General features: G+C 41.4%; 1 protein-coding gene across 2 annotated transcripts; it reads left to right on the forward strand.

Moving 5' to 3' along the window:
* Positions 1-2,897: 2,897 nt before the first annotated feature.
* KLB (klotho beta) lies at positions 2,898-23,227 on the forward strand. Of its 2 annotated transcripts, XM_075420711.1 has the most exons (6): positions 2,898-3,014; positions 3,046-3,770; positions 12,182-12,689; positions 15,835-16,103; positions 17,701-18,844; positions 20,627-23,227. In XM_075420711.1, exons 1-6 carry the CDS (start codon positions 2,930-2,932, stop codon positions 20,986-20,988), a joined length of 3,093 nt encoding a protein of 1,030 aa, XP_075276826.1. In that variant the 5' UTR covers positions 2,898-2,929; the 3' UTR covers positions 20,989-23,227. The 2 variants fall into 2 exon arrangements, with proteins under 2 accessions (XP_075276826.1, XP_075276825.1); XM_075420710.1 differs by having other exon boundaries at positions 2,942-3,770; positions 20,627-23,225.
* Positions 23,228-23,539: the final 312 nt, after the last annotated feature.

The following is a 23,539-nucleotide window of genomic DNA, read 5'->3' on the forward strand; positions in this document are numbered from 1 at the left end:
CAAACAGTTTTTGCTGTATAAGTTAAAGGTATAAGGTAAAGATAAGTGTTTGATTTGCGTCACACTGTTGAGGTCAGTTACATAAGTTGTGCTTTTTTGAGCACCTAGCACTAGTAGATCTGAACAGCTGACGTTAATGTAAACTTTACATTTTTTCTAAGTGAACTTTGTCTTTAGACCTTTTCTCTCTCTTCATTTGCATGTCTAGGCAGAATGAATGTGCCTTAACTCGGATACTCAGCCTAACATTGCAGACATTCAAAACTCTACTCCTTTCGAATAATGTGTTCAGCATGTCTGCGGATCAGACCCTGGGTTTTCAAGCCGAGCCCCTAAATCGAGGAGAATACATATTCACTGGTCGAGTCAAAAGTTGGTTTCATAATTTGAATCACTTACCTTGGCAGAGGCAAAGATGGAAAAAGAAATTTGATAGCTAAGAATGGAACTGAATAATCATTAGGCTTCCCGACTGCCGTAACAGCAATGGCAGGTGCCTTGGAAACCTCGGCCTCTCCCAGCCTTGGTTCATGCTGAAACCCAACTCATTAAGCACGCGGCCGGAGGCAGGAAATCCCACCGCGCAGCATCACGCTGACGTCCACGTACAGCATGGAGGTTGGAGCCTGTGCTGACTCTGCCGCGTGAGATAGTGGAATAACTAATTCCTTCCTCTTGCCCTCCCTGTGCACCCTGATCACATCTCAGTGCTCTGTGCTAACGGTTTTCCAAGTTAACAGTCACAGTGTTTCCTTTCCCCAACTCTTTGGTCAGCTAATCAAAACCTCCTTCCAAATTCGTGTCACTATATGACTCTCCTCAGTAAAATTGCTTCCTCTTTAACTATACCAAGTAATATTATAGCCCAAACAAACATGACAAAGTAGTAAGAAAATGGATTCAGAGGCCTGAAACATTGAAATGTTTTCAAACCTTGATTATAGCATGCTCTCAGTCATACCAATAGCGAGGAAAGAAATACAGTTCATAACTTTGTCCAGATCAAGCATCTGGGAGTGCAAGTCTCTGCTGCACCTTTCGCATCTCGTGCAGATGCAACGCGTTGTCTGCAGTAAGATGCCAGTGGTACTAACTCTGCTGTAGTTAGTGGGGAGAAGACAATTGTCTTTACCTTGCCAATACATTGACGTGGTGTTACAGAGCTGTCGTGGGTGTTTTGAACACAAGCGTCTGGTAATCATGGTAACTAACTGCTTTAGGAGTATAGTGGCATCCATAACGTCTTGTGTTTGGGTTTTCTTTCATAAAGTAGAATGCATGCAATCAAAGCTTTTAAATGTTAAAACAGAAGGATTATGTTCATGCAGAACTATCAAAATCAGCATTTTAAAATGCTATTCCATAGATTAAAAAAGGCACGTGTCAGTATATACCGTAGACCAACTTGGTATAGCCCCTATCTGCTCCTCCCTTTCCCAAGCTGCCTGCGGTAGGATCTTGGCTGAGAGGCGTGGATCGGTTCCTTCAGGTGGCTGAGGGACTGCTGGGTTTGTTATGTGGGACAGACTCATGTTAGATGCACAGCTACCACACCAGCGGGGATCTGCAGTGCAGAAGGTGTCAGTGGGAGCTTTCTTCTTCGTCTGTGGTGAAACTGTTTCTTGTAAAGGCGCTGCAGAGAAATGCTTAAAAACATGCAGTGAGGTTTTGTTATTTATCATAAAACAAAACAAATAAAATGTCTTCCGTCCTCTACTGATTAATCAGCTTTATCGTTAAGCTGAAGGTATGTCTCAAGGGCATTGTGCAATGCTGCGAGCCCGCTCTCACAGGCAGCAGGAGCAGTAAGGCGGCAGCAGCCCCGCAGTCCGTCTGGACTTCCATTCCTGCGTGCCAGCAGGGCGAGTTCATCCCAGCAGAGTGCTGTACTTAGGCGACAAGTTGTTCCCATGCCCAGATTTCAGCGCATCGCTTTCTCGCATGTAAAGGTACTTCACACTGCTGTCATGTGCCGCAAATCTCTTCAGCAACTGTGGTCCACATCTGGATACACTTTGCATTACTGTACCTCAAGAAAAGCAAAAATGACAGGCATCAGTCTTACTGTGTTGAGTAAATTGACTGTATCTCAGCACATGTAGTTTTGCTGTAATTTGAAATATGTTAAAAGGTTAAATTATATTGCATAATTGCTCTGTAATGTATTTGCTGTACTGATGCCCGAGCTGTGTACACCAAGGCTGTTAAATTAGTCAATACTGAAACAGCATCTTTTGGGGCTAATTACTTTTGCTAATTGTGTTTATTTGAAGAAATCCAGCGAAATTGCTTAAGGACTGGAACAGACCCCTGTTAATTTTGTACTGCTGCTGTACGTAGAGCTGTACAGCAGACTTCTATATTGGATAGAAAAACAGGTGCATGTGTTTGAAAGAAATACTGACTTGCTTTACGTTTTTATATAATTAGTGGGATGTGTGTGTATCTCTTGTCCACAACAAAATTTCTGATTCCAGAGAGATTTTTTTAGCAGAAGTAGGATGTTTGAGCATGGCAGGACTGAGGAATGACACACTGCCCTTCCAGCGATTCAATTACACGGACTGGATAAATCAGCTTTTTATTGAAGACTATGTAGTCTGAATTGTATTTCTGCCATGTTTCCTTAAAATACAGCTGCATGAGGAATAAAGCTTCTTAGCACCTTCTGTCACCTATATTCTCCCGTCCAAATTATTGAGCTTTAAATAAATTAGTTGCTAGCATTTATGTTGTTCAGGCAACCTATTTTCCTGCAGTGAGAAGCCACCTGGGTGTCTCAGTGGGCATGCAGAGGCCACCTCCCGAAAAATCATGCCGTTCTCTGACCCATTCTAGGTTTCACAGTTCAGGCTAATCATTGACAGGGCTCCTATGATTACAAGGCTTTAGTGAAACTTTGATAAGACACTCCGGCAGTTCGTTGCAAATGAAGACAGTGTGCACAGTGGGGACTCCAGCAAATGAATGGATTTTTTTCACCATCTGTGAAAGAAATCTGACTTTTAACACTGGCGCTATAAACCAGCATCATGTGTGGCCGACGACTGGAGAGAGCTGTTGCTTTTTGGACATTGGTTTTCGTAAGGATAGTTACTGGGCTTGCTGGAGAGGGAAGATCTGTGTGGAAAAAGGACACCCATTTCAGCCCCGTGAGTGAAACACAGATGTTTTTGTATGACAGTTTCCCCAAAGAGTTTCTCTGGGGTGTAGGGACAGGGGCTTTCCAGGTGGAAGGCAGCTGGAGGAAGGATGGGAAAGGCTCCTCCGTCTGGGACCACTTCATCCACTCGGAGTTCAGGGATGCTGACAGCACAGATGCCTCCAGTGACAGTTACACCCTGTTGGACAAAGATTTGTCTGCTCTGGATTTTTTGGGAGTTACTTTTTACCAGTTTTCAATTTCATGGTCAAGGCTTTTTCCCGCTGGAGTGGTAGCAGCTCCCAATGAAAAAGGACTCCAGTATTATAACACCCTGATTGACTCTCTGCTCTACAGAAATATTGACCCCGTGGTTACGCTGTACCACTGGGACCTGCCCTTGATGCTGCAAGAAGAATATGGGGGATGGAAAAACGAATCAGTGATTGATATCTTCAACGACTATGCCACCTTTTGCTTCCAGAACTTTGGGGATCGTGTAAAGTATTGGATTACAATCCACAATCCGTACTTAGTTGCTTGGCATGGGTATGGCACAGGTATTCATGCTCCTGGAGAGAGAGGGAAAATAACAACCGTCTATTCCGTAGGACACAATTTGATCAAGGTAAAGTATAGTAAGATTTTACAAACTGATCTTGCACTGCCATGGGAAATGATGAGAGGAATCAATCATGTAATCAATGTTTAAAAAAGAAATCATGGAATGTGAAAACACCAAGAAATAACCCTTAGCTAAGGCAGTATTTTTTTTTAATCCTCATGTTGATTTTATTGTTGTTGTCACGACAGCTGACTCAGTAATTATTTGTTTTAAAGTGCTTGTTTATTTAAACCAGGTTTTGCCTACAAAATCTGGCTATTAAAGAGTATAATTTTCCTTCTTTACCCTTTCCTCTTAGTTAAACACACTGACATGACCTTTCGTTCAGCTACACTGGAAGGACTGTTCTATTAGTTTAAAATGAAATTTATTTGTATTTACATATTGGATCAATTCCACTAGCAATATATTATGTAATGTAAAGATGATTAGTTCTAGCTCAGTGAGATCACACTGCAAAATGTTTATTGCTGAACTAGCAGGGTCAGCAGTTCTTGGGTTTGGAAGAAAACAAATGTCCGCTTCAGTATTTGAGAGTTTCAAAATTACATTATTTCCATGATGTTTTCAGCATTTTCATTTTTATGTCATTTTAATTTATCATCTGTCTTGTACAGAATTACACATCCAAAAGGCTTGATCCCATGATCAGCTTCAGCAGCTGCAGTACTGGGTCCTAAGTTCATGGCATTCTTTCTTTGGGAAGGACAAAAAGAGAAGTCTGAAGTGGGTCATATTTTTTAAAGGAAGAAGTGCAGATGTTGTTCGTGGTATTGTCAACAACATTACAGAATTTACAGCATCTCCTCTGCTAGATTATTAATTTCATTCTACAGAGTACCTCGTTCCTGTGCATAGGAGCTTATATTCTTATTTTCTCTTGCTATAATTTAAAACAATTTCCAATAGCAGCAGTTTAAGATAAGAATTAACAATATGAATACAGAATTTTTTTCATCTGTAGTGCTCAAAGTACTTCACAGAGCAGCTCACTATCTTGTCTCTGTTTGATAGAGCAGCTAGTGTAACTCCCCTCTGCTCAAACTATTCCTACTGTCACAAACAGAATTTTTCTACTACCTACCATACATTATAGAAGTAATCAACAAATAAATCAGAATGTATTTGCCCTACAGAAAGAAGCATGTGGGAAAAAAATTAATTGCCGGACTAGTTAAAAATATTCTGCAACTGACCATTTCTGTTTATAGTATTTGCTTCTGGGCTTGAACCTGCAGAACTTCCTTTTTCAGAAGATTTGCCCTGCAGTCAGCAGAAGTTTCACACATAGAAAAGTCATCAAGCAGCCTGAGTTGCTATCTGATTTCAGACTTAGCACAAGCATGATTTAACTATAGAGATTTGTGAAGCATCTCAAAGAGAACTGATGCTCAATCATTCTTTTTATTTTCAAGTGCTATATAAAATATATTTGATATAATACATGTAACAGATACAACGTAAGTTTGTAGCATTTCTTGCCTTCATTTCTGAGTGGCACAATCACAATTGGGGTACCAACTAGGCAGTCTCTGCGTTTTCCCACCCTGTAAGTTCTGTGTAAGCAGCACACACACATGGGGAGCAGTACCTCTGCTGAAGAATCAATTGGGTGTTCCAGGAAGCCAAGCACAGCTGGGTCTGGTATAGAAATTACTGACATAAGTTCCTTGCTCAATATTATGTAACTCTCAGACTTGATCTGATAGTTGGTTCTAGTTTTAAAACTAGAAGTTTTAAAGTCTGTGAATCCAAGTATAAAATAAATCACGTCCATGAAAGAGTTAATGAGACTTTCAGCAACACACAATCTATTAACTAGTATTTTATAATTTTGGGGCAGAATTTATTTTCATGTTGTAGCTTTCTTAGAGCCCCATGAACATTACCCAATGTATTAGCAGTTCTCTCCTTTGGCACTGTAAAATTTCTGAAGATCTTAGGTCTCATGAAGAATTTCAAATTTGTAGTAATGTCTTTGAGGAACTGGAGTTTGATGTTTGGGGTTGGAGGTGCAATGGAAGCTCTTGAGGAATCAGTCGACATGAGTCAACTCTTCTTCTATGTATAAAAATCTTTTTTTTTTTCCTTAATAAAATGTAATTAAAGCCAGTCATTCCACAGAAGTCATAGGTGGTATTATATGTTTCAAGCCAACTAGCCAGGATCTTTCTCAAAGATTTTTGTGGGTATCTAAATGTTAAATTTCTTTAGTATTGTTAACAGTATCATATTAACATAATGTATTGATGCATAATCAGGATTCATGTGTTGTGAAATGTCTCCCCTTTGAGAGGCAGGAAACATAAAACTCTCTCTTTAAAGAGATTTCACATGGCTTTTTCTTTCAGGACTGGTATATGCAAATCTCTTTCTCAGACATTGTATCATAGCTACCTTCGGATTTACCACTGCAAACCAAAATGCCCTCCCAAAAAACAAAAACCAACAAAACTGTCACGTTTTGACAGTGTGAGGCAAATCCTATTAAAGCAGTTGAAAAGATTCCCATTTATGCCACGGGCTTTAGGAAGAGCCACATTCCTGTCCATAGCAGGCCTTCGTTTTCGGACAATTTTGGACAGGCTGTTGAAAGACAGTATTCTCCATGCACATGACCGGGTCCACCTGTGAAATACATGGAGTGGGAAAAACAGGTCTGTAATGCTCAAAAGAAATTAATCTGGCCACCACTCTGTTACACAGCAAATTGCGGAATAAATCATTCTCAAGCCTTTTTGTAGTACCTTTGGATAAACTGTAAATGAGGCGCTCTCATGCATCCTACTTTTAGTTTCATTTACCGGTGCACTGTTGCAGTTGCGGTGTTGTGAGATCTAATCACCATTTATATAAAGGAGGGCTTTTATGTGATATATCAATCATAAACTGAAGCTGTTTCATAGAATCACAAAAACAATACAATAAACCATAAACCTCTGCTTTTTTGAACTTTGGAGTATTTTATTGTAAGAACAGTCTGAAAGTTGCTGCAGATTTTTGCGTCTCTAGAAGAGGACTGAAGAAATTTCTCTTAAACTATGAATTTTAGTAGACTAAAGACTAAATAGTAGACTAAAGAAATTCAACATCTTAAAACTCAAATAATTGTCTGGCATAAGGAAGAAGTCCATGAATTTTAGAACTGATTAAAAAATGATCTGCTTCCGTGAATGAATTCGGGTAGGTTAATTAGGTAGATAATGACCTTACTAAGGCTTTTCAACAAAAGTAGGATTGATCTGTCTTCATCAAGTCCCAGAGCCCCACAGTGTTGGCGAGCACAAGGCATTGCAGATGCTGTGTCACCTACTACCTGTGCTTTCTTTATGTGCCTTGCACCCTTTTAAGGGAATGCCCCAGACACAGCTACTTAAGAGACAGTCGTGCCTTTGACATGGGTCTTGCTATTCGAGACCCATAACGAGGGCTGCTGGATGCAGAAGAAAAGGCTTCTAAGCAGGATAACAGGAGATCCACGTGGGGAAAATAATCCACAGAAGAGGAACTCAAAATTTCTTTTCAAAAAACATGTTTGCTTGTTACTATGTATGTTTTTGATACACAGAGGGTAATGATTACCACTGATCATTTTAAAGAACCTGATACAACTCACGTGGAAATGAATAGGAAATTTGAAGTTTGATGCTTATCAATTATAAATTGCTAAGGGGCCCACTTAGATAAATCTCTACTCAGTTTTATGATCATTACCACTAACATGAGGAGCATGTGGAAGCTTATACCAGATGGAGAGTGGCTGTCAAAAGGGTATCTCCTTTCTTCATTAAAGGAGACTGTACTTCACAAAAGCAATATCGGAAAAGAATTAATGACAGCATGTTAACTTGCCATGCAGCATTTGAAAGACACATCAAAGAAGATACAAAAACTGTGAGCTTGCTCCTGAGGCAGCTGTTACACTGAGGCAGAGAAGAAAAAAACTGCACACAGAAAAATTAGATGGATTTATTTGATTTAACAGTAAACAAATCTGACAAGAATCAAGAACATATAAAGCAGATGAATCATTGTGCCTGGAGCTAAATGAAATGTATACCTGATATATTACTACCATTTTCTCTGGATCTAGCTATGTTCTTTTATACTTAGATTAAGGTTTGTAATGATCACAAACTGCAGACCAAGCTGTCTTCTTTCTGTCCTCTGTATCAATGCCCTCAGGGCAGTTCTGCCTTTGCTATGTAACAGGCAGAAAGGGGCTTTTTTTCCACCCACCCACCCCATTCCACCCCGTGAAGGATCATTCACACTCCTTTCCATCTGCCACAAAAGCCCAGGAGAAAACCATCAGAGTAAGATCTCCCTAAAAACTTTCTTTGTGGACACACCTTCGTAACCACATACTGGGAAAAGGCAATAAATGCCCTTTCAAACATGGTGTCTCCATATAGATCTGTCACAGATTAGGTTCATCTCTGTGCCCAGCTGCGTTACTCCCAGCTCTTCGGTAGCTCGCACTAAGCCAGGATCTCTCTGTGGACACTGCTGCCTTTGGGATCTTTGGATGAGCATGTCCAGAGAAGTCCCAAAGCTCATTCTCCTTAAAAACAAATTTCTGCTGAACGAATGGGGAATAATTATTATCTCTACATCCAACGAGACACTTTCTTCCCTTCCTCCAAAGGGGCCTAATTTCCTCAGGATCTAGAAAGATGAAGCTACACCAGTGCCCAGATTTCTTGCAGGAGGAGGGAAATCTGTCTCCATCAAGTACGGCTCTAGGGTGGACAGCAGAATTGTCTATGCTTGTACATGTCTTTGCTGGAAGAGGAGTAGTAGTCATCAGTGATGATGTAAAATTCAGCACTGATTCACACTTTTTTTGTATGACCTGTTATTTTCAGGTTAGCTTTCTTGCACTTACTGGAAATCATCAGGAAAAACACAGTCCAAATGCCAGATGGTTAGCATGCAACAAATTTGATAGTAAAGCCTCAGTCCTTCAAACCAGCCTCTTGGAAATTTAGTTGCCTACATCTGAAGAGTCCTTTTGTCCTTCACAAGGACTGAGCTTCAGAGTCAGTTTGCAAAATAAGGGCTTTAGCTCTACTGACTACATGGCATCTTTACCACAGACCAAAAGGGCCTTGAACTGAAATATACTCTCCAAATAAGCCACGCAGACCTGCCCTTCTTCCATCATCATCAGACTCTCTATTCTAGCTTTTCGTGGTTTAAAAAACAAACAATTAAACACAAAGTCAGAATCCTTTTGTTAGTATTTTTGTAATTCTAGTTTTCCTAAATGTTCTTGCTTTCCAGCACACTAAAATAACTGTGTATACTTCTGAGATTGTTTTGTGTGCTCATTGCTGAGGCATTCAAGGAGAATTGCTTGACTTTAACATATCTTAAGAATTTGAAAGTATTGGTCTTTCCATAACAAGCTCTTTGCCTACATACATGATAAATTACAGGATCAGAGTTTGAAGGAGTATGAGAATAGTTCAAGAAGAGAGGAGAACAACACTGTTGTCTTGATTTTATTAAATTTACTTATCTAGCCTTTTTACAGGGTTAATACTGACTTACCACTTTCTGTGACTTTCAAGTCTATAGAATGATCTCTATATTAATACCAGGAAAATACGCTGAAATTAATGTGTCATATGTATCTAGAATAAATACACAACATTGATCCTGCTTTCACTGTGTACTTAGCCTTGACATTTGTCCTTGATCTAACAAGGAAAGTGAAAGATTAGGGATTAAACTGTAACTGAAAAAAGATTAGTGAAGATTTACTCCAAATAGTGTGTTTGATGTATGATGCAGCTTTTAAATTGATGTTTGTTTCATACGTGGTCTTACAAAGCAAATTATATTAATCAGTTGATTCCATCAACAATAGTTGGCCCTTAGCGAACACCTTGCATCTGAGAATGTTAAGCTGCTTTACAGGTAATTAACAACTCAAAACAGAATTGTAGGCAAGCAAATGCTATTGTCTCTACTACACCTGTAAAAACCCTCACTAAAGACAGAGTGACTTTTTTTCGATAAGGTTAACCCTCAGAATTAAGAGACATCAGTGACACATAGGAATTTGTGTAGGGGGACCCTATCTTGACTCATATAAGCGTAGTTATTTGTACTTGATGTCTACTGCCGTAGAATTATACCTGTGGCTGTATTCTTTACGGTAGACAATATTTTTAGTTGTAACTTTACTTTCTTCTAATCAACCTCTCTAAGGTACGTATGAATACAAGGAGTTGTTGCTGATTGTCTTTTACCTGGCAATACTGCGTTCTAATTAGTTGTTTTATTGGCAAAGCTGTCTTTCTTCACTTCACCTAGAAAAGTGAGGTTGCTAAGATTTACCTGCTGCTATTGTCGTGCTGCTTGGCACTGTGCATGATACAGCTGACTTCAATGGGGTTTTTCTTGGTGAGCCAATGCAATCATATACCTTTGATTAACCAGTGGTGTTAGCAGCCTGTGTCTGGGGGAAAAAATATACTCACCAGGTGAGAAATCACTAGAGGCAGAGAACAAAGCAAGCCTGGCCTAAGCAGCCCCCCTGGGCTGGAGGGACCTTTGGGAGAGGACAGGGAGGGTAACTGGGGGATGGCACTGGCCACTTAAATCTTCTGATGAGACTGGTAAGAAATCCATATTGTAATATTTTAGCTGTATCTTGCAGTTTGCTTCATGAGTGCAATTTTGCTGACTTCTCTTTTCAGCTACAGAAGCTGCATTTCAAAGGTTAAAGTTACTTTATCAGTATTTTCAGAGACAGACCTTGAACAAACGTTACGAGCGTGACCTTAGAAACCATAAACAACTGACACACAAAATTTCACAAACTGTAATTCTTCGATACTCCCTAGCTTAACCAAATATCCACCTGACATCAGGTCTTTTGTTTTCTTAAACTGTCAAGGCTGTGTGTTTCTAGATAAATTAACTGAAATTATTGTCAAAGGTAAGCAATGCTGTTTGGCTTGGTAATGATGACAGTCTAACTCGGCACTCTGTTTCACAATGCTTCTCAACGTTTTTTCTGGGTGCAAACAGTTATTTTCCTTCCAGCTTAAGAGTATAAAGCCACACTTCAGGAATAAGGTAAACTCTGAGTTACTTGACAGCTCCTCAGCTGGGAGAGGTCAGCTCCCCTCCCCTGTGTCGGATCCTCTGGTGTGGATGATTCATGCCGCGATCCAGAGTCTCCCTTCTCTGACACCCTAGCTCTCCCCTTTTCCTATGGGACTCTGACAATGCTAGTGGTTCCTCAGTCTCCCACGTATTCCTTTTTTGTGTGTAAATTTTGTCTGCTGTATTCTCTTATTTAAGTAATTAACATCATGACGTTTGAAGGTAAGTCTGGTGTGTGACAATGTTAAGCTTTCTAAAACATGAAGATAATCAGAAAAATGGAATTAAGATGTGATATAAAGTATCCTTTCATTGTCACTAACATGAATATAGCAAAACTTCTGTCTGTCCTAGGGAAGTCAGTATTTGGCCCATTCTGAATACTAAAACATGCCATACCAAATAGATCTGATGAGATACTCCTGCCAAATTCCTTTTAAAACCAAAGCGTTGTTGCTCTATACTTGAATAAGCTTCATTATGTGCTGTTGCATGTACTGTCAGAAAAAATATTATTATAGCAGCTTCAAAGAAGAAATGAACTAAAATCCTGGATCAAAATCCTCTCATAGAACTGTGAAACTTGACGTTTGGGTTCAAACTTTGCAGCTGGGTCCTTTCTCCAAGTTTTTACATTCAGGGACTGTGCAAATACCAAAAGTTGAACACTTAACTCTTATTATGAGGCCAGGCTAAAACAATGGAACTGTATCCCAAGAAGAGGGATGGGGTGAACGTGGTTTGATCAGAGTAAATGCAGGTAACCCCCATAAGCACAGAGCAGTTAGTAGCACAGAGCCAACACCGACAACAGAAACATCTAGATGCATAATTTATGGAACAATTGTAAGGATGGTTTAAAATTTTAACCCTTCAAGCTGTCTCTGCTTGACAAAGAAAGACCTAGATGGGACTGTCTAGATCATGGAGTTCAAATCCTACCATAAACAGCTGTTTAGTCCCAAAGTGTCCGTGTAACAGCCATTCACGTCCCTGCTGGGACCTCTCATGAAATTTAGACCTACATTAAAAGGCAAAAAGCCACAGCCCTGGTGTGTCATAGGAACAGTGCACATGAGATACGGAGAATTACCATCATCTTGAGGTACCTTGCAGTATAACACCAATTGCCCATTACAACTGTGCAGGGTAATTAGCATGCTTGAACTGTTTGTTAATATTTCCATAGAAGTCTGCAGTGAATCAGAGGCAAGCCACCTGCCTGTCTAGCTGCTGATGCACACAGAGATTTATTGGAGAGTTACAGTTTAATGCTATTTTTCTCTCATCAGGCTCATGCAAAGGTTTGGCATAACTACAAAAACCACTTTCAACCGTATCAGAAGGGGATGATATCCATAGTACTGGGATCCCACTGGATCGAACCTAACAAATCGGAAGATGCTTTGGACATTTCTAGGTGTCAGCAGTCTATGGAGAGAGTACTTGGATGGTTTGCTAAACCCATCCATGGGAATGGCGATTATCCAGAAGAACTGAAAAATGAATTCTCGTTTTTGCCACGCTTTACTGAGGATGAAAAAAACTACATAAATGGAACAGCTGACTTCTTTGCATTTTCATTTGGGCCTAATAACTTTAAACCTCCAAACACTCTGCCAAAAATGGGACAAAACTTGTCACTCAATTTGAGGGAAGTACTGAACTGGATTAAACTGGAATACAACAGTCCTCGAATCTTGATTGCAGAGAATGGCTGGTTTACTGACAGCCATGTGGAAACAGATGACACCACAGCCATCTACATGATGAAAAACTTCATTAATAAGGTTTTACAAGGTTTGTACACAAGTTAGTTGTTGGATTTTTGGAGAGCTTTTTAAGATCATTTGATATTTAGCTCTGTAATGATTTAATAGTTTTTGTAAAAGAGATGATAACAACTAAGTTAATTATTAATTATTTATACTGCATGAGTACAAGTCATGGATCAGGATCTACTGGTGCTAGGTATTGTACAAACACAGAAAAACCCATAGTCCCTGTCCCAGAAAACTAAAGTCCAACATCTGTGTTGGATTTTAAAACTAAAAACGTACAAAACTGAGTCAGAAATTAATGAAAACAAATCTGCTGGATATCACTTTTCACTGCTGGCAGCCCAACTGTAAAACCTTTATGCAAGTGCATACCTTGACAGCTGGAGAATGAGACCACGACTACAGACTGTCATTGCCATGCTGGGGTCCTACTCCAATGTAAAATGCGCGAAGGAAATCTGCAGGAGAGGGGCAATCCTTCAGAATTACTGCATGCCAAACAGAGATAATATGTTTTAATAACACACTTTTGATCTTGGTATTTGCCCTTCATAAAGCCAGTGTAGAGGGGTGCTCTCTGAAGGCAAAAGATTAATTTTGTGTGAAATATAAGCAGTTAGTATCTAAAGCCTCTGCAAAACCCAGCATTTCTTTTCCCCCTCACCCAGTTTGTAGGCTCGGCGCTGGGAGTGGGACAGCTGCTGGTCCTGAGAGCCATCCTCCCAGCAGGCTGCCCCGCTGCTGGTGCCACGCTGCAGTGATGGGACAGCTCGCATCCCTTCACAAAAACCTTTCTTATCCTCAGAAAAGGGAAAACATGAGTAGTCATTTACTCTGACACCTAGTCAGGAAGTGCTGTATCACCAACAAATGTAATTAAGCTCCAGATTAAGATTATCCAGATATATTTAAAGTTGGTTCAAACTGTAAACTTAACATAGTGCAACTATGCGATGTGTCCGGCTTTTTCCAGATTTTAAGGAGGTTACATTCCAGTATTTGGTTTATGATATTTTAAATACTGCGGTGATGCAGCAGGAAAGTCTAGATGCAGGCCTGGATTTGGACATGTGGAACAGGTAGATTTCTGGACACCTACAGAAGAAAATCCATAGTGTGTTCTTTTTTTGAATCCTTTATAGCAGACCTGGCTGTAATAATCATCTGTGGATTCATGCTTCTGACATACCTGGTCAATGTTCAGCCAATAACTACTTCTCAAGAGTTGTTGTCTGCATTTTTATGTATGCAGATACTTAACCTCTGCCTTAAAATACAGGATTACCTCTTAGCTAATGCTTTTTTTTGGGGGGGAAGCAAACTTTAATTTGTCAGATCAGGAACATATTTCACTTACAGAGAAGTTGGGTATAAATTTGCTGTTTGCAACAAAATAAATTAGATTATGTTAACCTCAAAACATCATTTCTATAGGCCAAATTGTGATGGGATGGTGGCTGTTAAGAAAACACCTAGCAGGCTGCAAGGAGCTATACTCTGCGTGTGTGTTCAAGAAAAGTGCTGTAAAACTTTGCGCTGTAAAACTTTGCGCTGTAGGTCTGGGACTTAAGAGTGCTGAGTCACAAAAATATGTGATGTATAGCTTCACCGTTGCAGTGAACCGACCCCAGTTATGATATACATACACCTGTCAGTACTGAAACTCCCGCTTCTGCAGAAGGACTCCAAGGCTCCACCTATAGCAAAGAAATGCCTTGAGATCTCCTTCTGTGGATGTCACCTCTGGTGACACAGGGAGTGTAATTAACTGCTGACCTCTCCTGCCTTCAGCCCCTTGTTCCTGCCTGCGGCCATTCCCTTGGTTTTTAGGAGGATTTTCTCATCCCCACTCTGACATTCAGTGAGGATCCTGACTTCTGTTTCTGCCCTCTCCGTTTGCTGTCACTGCAGACAACGCTACAAACGTACTCTCACACCGATCCACAGGATCGCTGCCTGTCACCCACCTAAATATTAACTCTTCTGACCACAAGAATTAAGTTCTTGTTCATGCTGCTGAAGTTGCAGCATGGTGAAACTCATGCAAAGAAGTTCAGTGGAAATATAAAATTATGCAGAGTGAAATGTCCTGAGGAAATAAGGCAGAGCAATGTTGGTCGAGAATAGAGCTTTAAATCAGAATACTTCATCTTTATTCCTTGCCTTACTCTTGGTGGATTACAGGTAAAATACGGCTTTCCATCTGTCTGTGTCAAAATCCTCAGTAACCCCACTTGGTCAATGCTTTGCCCTTGATATTCCAACCCTTGTGAGGTTAAGTGAGGAGATACCCTGCGTTATTGCCTAGCTTAAAGCTGGCGACAGGTAGCTAACCTGGCTGAGCACGGAGTTTGGACTTATTGTTCCAGGCTGCCAGCTGGCACATGCCCTAAGCGGATAACAAACGTTCGTGCTGTTCAGCGAGACGCTGCTTTGGAAGTTCTGCTGCCCTTCCTGGTGAATCGGGTTCCATATCTGAGAAAGCAGTCATTTTGTCATCTGTCTTGTATATTATGTGTAAAAGATTGTATGTATACTCCTTTGCAAGGTGGAGGGACATCAGGATAGCCTGAAGAAACATGCATGTGCTGCCCCCGTTCTGCGAATAAATCAAGCACTGCAGTCTGTGGGTTGACCAGCCCAGCTTCTTCTAAAGTCACTGCGTGTCCCGTACCAACACATTTAATTTTTCAGTTTAGAAGCTGAATAGACATTCCTAAATGTCAGAGCTTGCAGAGATCTTTCAAATAAAGGTAGAGAGTTTTAGCTTCACAACAAAGTCACAAACTACATCAACTGTTGCACCCTTATTTTTCAGTCGTATTCTCTAATTTTGTTGGCATGTATTACCTGAAAATCATCAAGTGCAACTTAAAATGTGAGTGTCATGCAATATTTCATGTTTGCTCAGAGCAGAAATACAGCATCCTACAGTAATTTAATTTCTTAAGGAACTAGTGATGTCTGTATTTTTCCAGTGAATATAGACTAAGATATACAATGTCTGTCACAGTTTTGCAATGAATTACAACAGGCCAATAACCCTATGAGTGTTGAGAAAACCCTGAAGATTTTCAAAGTGAATAGACCTTTCTCACAAATATCCCTTATATATGTTCGAGTCCTAAATATAAGACTCATGGATGTTACTTTCTCTTACACAGCTATTAAATATGACAACATAGATGTGTTTGGTTACACGGCCTGGTCACTCCTTGATGGCTTTGAATGGCAGCATGCTTACAACATCAGGCGTGGATTATTTTATGTAGATTTCAAAAGCAAAAAAAAGGAAAGGATTCCCAAGTCATCTGCACTTTACTATAAACAAATCATACAAGAAAACGGCTTCTTCCCAAGGGATTCTACCCCAAGCTTGCAAGCTCAGTTCTCCTGTGACTTCTCCTGGGGTGTCACCGAGTCTGTTCTCAAGGTAAGCGTAAAATATTGGGAAGACCGCCGGAGGCAGAGCAATCAGCAACATTACTTTGTGAATAAATGACTGTGTATGGCACCTTGCATTCAGGAATTCCAATGCACACTGCAAACAGAGGTTAAGCCTAGATAAAACTGCATCGGTTCAATTTTATGTACTTTACAGGTTTCTGGGTGAGTGCTGAGTGCTCCTGCAGCAGCAGACCCTGCTGCAGGAAGCCCTCCCAAGGCTGGCCCTCCCTCGCCTTCCCTCTGCTTGCAAATCCCTGCAGCAGGTCAGATCGGGAAATTTCAGTCCAAGAAGCTGACCCCAACCGATTGTTCCTGGGTTATTTTTCAACCAGGGGAGTTTCCCAATCCAGTTCGCAGGGTGGCCGTAGGGATGCCTACGACAGCGCGACAGAGCGGGTGGCACAGGGCAGGGACAAGGTGGTTACACTGGTGGCAGCAGAGCTACCTGCAGGCTCAAGGTGTCATTTAAAGCTACTGACCAAGGCAGAAACAGGTTCCTGGCTTGAGCCTGGCTCTAAGGGCCACTTAGTCAAGTGGGTAGCAAGCCATTCTTTGAAAAGACTTACAGCACAGGCGATGAGAACCAACATCAGCACACATGGCCTTTACCATCTGAGCTGCTGTTTGAGAACAGATCTTACCACCTTTTTTCCCAAGCTGGTTTCTACAGTATCTATTTCTATGTTAAATTCGGTAGATAAGCTAACCATATGTATGGCCAGTGCTGGAATACTCTTTTTTTTGTTGTCGCATACAGAAAGACAGTCTAATGACCAAGATCAGCCTCAAAAAATAACACAACTCCATAATTTAACCTAGTCACTGACAACCATAGGGGAAAAAAAAAGTAAAGCTTCTATATTATTTTGTTAATATACAGCATAGAAAAGTCCATTTTCTTTAAAAAAATCACATTTAGTCTAAATATTTTCAACTTCACTATACTGTATTCCAAATCCTACAAAAAGTAGTTTAAAAAAATGGAATAGAAAAAAAAAATTTTGTGCTGCACAGAACCTTGTTAACTAGTAGAACATAGTGAAGATATAACCAAATGCTGCAAGCTGTTTGTGTCAGATGTTTGCACAGGCAGAAGGACTACCAGTAAGATGAGGGCAACACGATACCACAATTTCACAAGGTTGATCTCAGCAGCAGTGCCAGAATAATCCGTGCCTGCCTCGTACATCCCCAGTGCTTGTTCCTGCCGCCCTGCTCTCCTGCCAGCTGCCTGAGAGCTGCTGTTTGCATGACCACAGAGTGAACTCCATCCGGGAGACGCATCTGTGTGAAAATGTGTGTCGTGCGGGCCGGTGGCAGGGCAAATGCCGTGTGTAGCTGAATAGAAAGGAGAGTGCAATTTTAATGTTTTCCATAGATGAAGGAACAGAATGGGTAAGATGACCGCTAGCACAGACAAAGCCTGTATAGGCAAGTCAGTTATCCTCTTCCCCTCAGAGCATGTGAGCGGGACCTCCTGACATCCAGCACCCCTCCTACACCCAAAAACAGGCAGAAATGCACACTATGAGCTTTTTCAGTTAATCAAACCCTGTTGTAACATATCTGTTTTATTTTCACAGGCAGAATCCGTGGCTTCCTCACCGCAGTTCTGCGATTCCAGCCTGTACCTCTGGAACGTCACGGGAGATGGGCTGCTGCACAAAGTTAAAGGGGTGAAGCTAAAAACCCGACCAGCACAGTGCACAGATTTTGTCAGTATTAAAAAGCAACTTGACCTCCTGGAAAAAATGAAAGTCACCCATTACAGATTTGCACTTGACTGGTCACTAATTTTACCCAATGGAGATTTGTCAGTGGTCAACAGGCAGGTTCTTAGGTATTACAGATGCATAATTAGTGAAGTACTGAAGCTCAATGTTCAGTCCATGGTCACCTTATATTATCCAACTCACGCCTACCTGGGCCTGCCAGGTCCTTTGCTGCAGGCGGGAGGTTGGTTGAACCGGTCTACTGCCTACGCTTTTCAAGACTACGCAGACTTATGTTTTCGGGAACTTGGTGATTTGGTTAAACTTTGGATTACCATAAACGAGCCTAATCGCCTAAGCAACGTCTATAATAGGAGCAGCAACGATACATATCGGGCGGCACACAATTTATTAATAGCACATGCCATGGCCTGGAAAATCTATAACGAGCAGTACCGGTCCTTTCAGTATGGCAAAGTGTCCCTGTCTCTGCATTCGGACTGGGCTGAGCCTGCCAACCCCTACTTTGATTCTCACACAAGAGCTGCCAGCAGGTTCCTTCAGTTTGAAATAGGCTGGTTTGCTGATCCCATATTTAAGACCGGGGACTATCCAGCTTCTATGAGGGAATACATTGGCTTTAAAAACAGAAAAGGCCTCTCCTACTCTTTGTTGCCATCTTTCACAAGTGAGGAAAAGCAGCTTGTCAAAGGTGCGGCTGACTTTTATGCGCTGAATCATTTCACCACCAGATTTGTAATTCACGAACCTCAGAATGGGAGCCAGTATGAATGTGATCGTGACATCCAGTTTCTGCAGGATATCACCTGCCTGAGCTCCCCTTCCCGCCTGGCAGTGGTGCCCTGGGGAGTGCGCAAAGTTCTCAGGTGGATTAAAAAAACCTATGGTGACATCGACATTTACATCACAGCAAACGGAATAGATGACCAGTCCTTAGACAACGATGAACTTCGAAAATATTACTTAGGAGAATACGTACAAGAGGTTTTAAAAGGTGAGTGTATGATAGATTCAAGTTCCCCAGAGCTGTTTGTGTGGCACAGGCATTCCTTAAGCAAGCACCTAAGACTTGCCCCAGATAGAGAAGCAGCTCCAGTTGAGATGCAGGAACCGGCCAGCAGCATTCAGCCTCCTGAGGGGCCTGATTCTGCAGGCATGCTCAGGGCAGGTACAACACAAAGCAGTCAATGGCGTCAAGCCCCTCATGTGAAACGCAGCCATGGCTGCTTCCAGTTTAAACCGTGTGAGAAGCCATCTGGGCATGCATATACAGCAGAGTAGATATTCAGAAGTTAGTAGGAGATGGCACTTCAGACCAACAACTCCCAAGAGACAACTCTAATTTCTGCTGTACAAAGAAAGGTGTGAGACTCCTTCCTTGCTTGCTGAACTAGAGTCATTGGGCAGGAAAGCACAAACAAGTCCAAGGAGATGTGGAGGGACATAACAAGAGAAATACGGCAGGTCACCAGATTTTTAAGGAGCTGCTTGTGAAGGGAGAGGTAAACTCTAGTTCCCGTTCCACTACTGGCTTTCTCCTGTGCACCTACAGAAATGTAGTTCTTCACTTTCGAGAAAAATTTAATTATGGAAGTAGAGGACAAAAATGTTCAAGGCAATGATCTTCAGCAATAAGCATAGCTTATTGTATGAGAGATGCTGCAGGCACCTTACGCCTCCCATTCCTCTTCCTCCAACCAAACATCAGAGGGAAAGCAGCAAGCCACAGGATGCCAGAAAGGCCTCGATACCTGAAACATACAGCCAAAACAGGAACTAAAATACTTCCCTGCATCACTGTTCCCTGCTGGCATGCACTAGCGAGTTCCCTGGTCAGGATGTGGGACATCTAAAAGCTCTTCCAAGGCATCGGTCCCCAGACATAGTCTGCGTGTCCTGGTTTCTCCTCTCTAGGAGCTGGCTGTGTAAAAAGTGAGATGGCTCTTAATCATGGCTAAGCATAGCTTCAGATTACTTTTAGGCACCAGCAAGAAACAGAGCTTTCCCCCTCCAGTGCTTAGCTCTTTCTCAATTACGAGAGGATTAACAAGCATTTGCTGGTTTATTTTCTGTCCTAGTTTCACAAATAAAAGAACAATAAGTTATTAAAGGAAAAGGCTGTTTAAAGGGCGCTCATCGTGGTATTCCATTTTAATTTTCAGATAGCACAATACTTTATAGCACTCTCAGAAAGACCCCTCCCCACTTACAACGTTCTTGCTTAATGTGGGTCACGTCCCCGGCTATGCTGTCTGCTTACGCATCAGTTGGAGAGATGCTTACTCACCAAGGCCTGCTATTTATGATTTCATTATTCTCACCCAGCACTTGGGTGCAGCAGCATAACGTACAGTCATGCGTGCTGCGGGGCTGAGCAGCTGGGTTTGGAGGAGGGCAGGAATTTTCAGAAAGCTCCTCTCATGGCACAGATGGGAGTCACCACAGCTGAAAGAGCAGCATCTGGCTTCTCCCAGAAAAGCAAGCTCCCAGCTCTAACCCTGTTCAAATCCAGCTTTCATGGAGTAGGTCCAGAAAATTCCCAAATTCTAACTTTTTTTTTAAAAACAATGATGCACTCTTTCTACTGAATGAAGACAGTGGGACCTGAGTATTGTTAGAAGCAGTAAGTATAAATAAATATTCTATGATGCTATTATGCCTTTTAAATTGATAGATTAATCATTTGAAATCTGAACTCCTTACCAGAAGGCTTGCAGGTCAGGTCATGCAAGATTTTATTAACAACATTTGTTTCTCTTTTTTTCTCCCTTCCCAGCATACTACATTGATAAAGTCAAGATTAAAGGCTACTATGCATTTAAGCTCACTGAAGAAAAATCTAAACCCAGATTTGGATTCTTCACTTCAGATTCAAAAGGAAAGCCTTCCATAAAATTTTACAATAACCTGATAAGCAACAACGGCTTTCCTGCTGACCATTCAGCCTGCGATCCTTCCAGCCAAGAAAAGCAGTGTAGCTTCTGCTTGTTCATTTCTCAGAAGAAGCCATTAATATTCTTTGCCTGCTGCCTTTTCTCTACCCTTATCTTGCTTTTAACCATTATTGTTTTTCACAAAAGAAAAAGAAGAAAACGTTTTAAGGCAAAAAGCATCCAGCGCATCTGTGTTTCATTTTAAAAAGGGGGCACAAGCCCACTTTCAGTGAGATTCATCGCTGTTTGCATTCTACAGAGGATGATGCAGATCAGACAAGTGTAGAAAAGCACTACGTGAGTCACTCCAGTCAGACACCCCAAGCATTTCGCTGGAAAATGGGAAGTAACCGTATGCATAGGAAGAAGAGCTATGATGACATATCTTTCTAGTGAAATTACTTTTATCTACCTTCTGTACGTACAAGATGATATATTCATCTATTTAAAAAAAAAAAAAAAGAACATTTTATGACTCTCCTGTGCCTTGGAATAGCCTTTCAAACAGTTTGACTTGAAAAGAGATATTATTAAGCTGTGAGAACTGATGTGCACTTTTCTATGAACCTCTTTGGACCAAAGTGTCTTTTGATGTATATTCGTTATGAACGTTGTCAAGTATGAAACTGCAGTTGTTAGAGTTTACAAATAAAAGTGTTATTAAAACCTACAAACTTTCAGCTTAGTACAACACCAAGAACGAAATGCGCTGGGCCAGATTCTGACAATACCTCTAAAAGAACAAGTCCAAGTTAACTCCATTATCAACCAACATACCTGTATCTCTTACATATTGGGTGAAGTAGAGATCAGATGTTAACAGTTTAAGAAAATGTAACTGGACCCACAGGAAACAAGTCAAAATAATACACAGTCACTATTTTTAACTCCAAAATGGGGCAGCCGTAAAAATTTTTACTAGCAGGGAACATCAAAATAAATAGTAACTATTAATACACTCGAGTGATGAATAGAATTCTGAATTTCACTTTTTCATAGAAATAAATACGTATTATCATCTTAGCTCTGGTCAGGTGCCAGTGCAAGCCGTGGGTGGGACAAAACCATGAGAGGAGTTTATTGCTATTGCTGCAGTGAACAAAAGCTACCAACCCAGGCATAATGCTCTTACAGGATAAATGAAACCGCTATCTATGTCCTTCAAAATTCTCAGGGACCAAACCCAGAGGTTTCCCTTGGTCTGGTTTTGGTCATCTCAGAATGAGCCCAAGTTCTTCCCATGAATTGTACAGTCATTTAAAAATCGCGTTGGCCAGCCTTTTGTCATGGCATCAAAATGCGTGCTCAGATCATCACTGCCCGGGCAGGTACCACGCAGCTCTGGAGAGGGGCAGAGAAGCTGCTCTAGAAATGGAAAGAAGGGCGAAAAGAGGCACCAGCTAAACTCCTACTGCCTTCCTCCACCGGACAACCTTCTTTTCCAGAGGCTAGTACCATTTTCAACACACAGTGAAATCCCCAACCTGTTCCTACTAGAAGTGAGTTACCTCAGTCTCAAGGTCCCCAGAAGAGACAGATGCTCTTTATCCATACCCCAGTGCTGCTGAAGAGATGAGGTGTATAAACACATTGTCGTCTCCAGCTGCATCTGAATACACAAGACAGCATCAAGCACAAGTTAAATGATAATGTATTACAACAAGTAAACGTAACATAAAGTATTACGGCCACTTAACAGACTGCTGGGAACTTTGTGGAAGTGCTGCTTTGAGGATACGTGCAATCGACTGAACCCCAGACTCCCAATGCTTGACCCAACCTTGCACCTCAGTTCATTCGTGCCTAAAGACTATTTCTCCATTACATCTCAAGTACTGGCCAACATCCCAGCCGGTTCATTAATTCAAAAGGCAAGTACTAGTAACATGGTGAGGAAGTCTGCCCTGTCTCACACTGCAACACGTTCCACCAGCGCAGGTGTTCAGGTGCATGCATCCTTCCACCACCTCACACCGACTAGTTACTGCTCACAGCAACTGGGCCGTACTACAGGGAAACTCCAGACACGTCGTGGGAGCGTGGGGAATTTTGGAAGACGACTTCTTTACCCGCACAATTTGATCAGCAGAAGAACCCATCTTAAAAATGTTAAGCAGGCCTTGTACAAAGCCCACATCTGCAGTTTAGTGCCACAGCTTTTCCAGGCTCAGACACTGGTACCACATACCCACTGAACCCAGCAGCATCATGCAACAGGGCGCTTTGGGCAATTTTCTGAATTTCTTAGCTTCAGCTACTTGTTGCCAAGTATGTTTCTGCACTATCCCAGTATTTTACATGGATCTTTTTTCAAAATTGAATGTTAGTGGTGACAGTGTGGATTTTACCATAGAACATCATCCCAGCTGGATGTTGCTACATGGCAAGGTTAGTAATCAAGGAAAAAACCAAGCTATTCCCCCAGATAACACAAACCACTGTTGGTGAAACTCAGCAGTAAGCTCTGCCTGAACTCTGAGGTCAAGGCCTTGGTTTTCTTAATTGAGCAATATAGCTAAAGCATCGTATACTCAGACTACTACTTCCATCTCTGTATTCGTTCAAATGGTCTTATAAATCTGGTTCTACAGATGCCAGTTTTGGTTTTAATCTATGCCAGATTCCGTCATCACAAGTCTGAATTCCCCTCCAGAAATTGTATGCAGAAATCGGCTTTTGCAGTTTGGGGTTCTGAAATGATGAGAGAGAACACTAGTCTCCCTTCCGTGAGAACAATGCTTCTGCTACTTCTCAAC

The sequence above is a fragment of the Opisthocomus hoazin genome, chromosome 5 (assembly GCF_030867145.1).
Source record: "Opisthocomus hoazin isolate bOpiHoa1 chromosome 5, bOpiHoa1.hap1, whole genome shotgun sequence".
Lineage (NCBI taxonomy): Eukaryota > Metazoa > Chordata > Aves > Opisthocomiformes > Opisthocomidae > Opisthocomus > Opisthocomus hoazin.

What these genes read in the sequence shown, in the direction of transcription:
- KLB (XM_075420711.1), top strand. Translation starts at nt 2,930, where the DNA reads ATGAAGACAGTGTGCACAGTGGGGACTCCAGCAAATGAATGGATTTTT. An exon ending in TAGGACACAATTTGATCAAG is followed by an intron (nt 3,771 to 12,181) that starts GTAAAGTATAGT and finishes TTCTCTCATCAG; the next exon opens with GCTCATGCAAAGGTTTGGCA. An exon ending in CATTAATAAGGTTTTACAAG is followed by an intron (nt 12,690 to 15,834) that starts GTTTGTACACAA and finishes TCTCTTACACAG; the next exon opens with CTATTAAATATGACAACATA.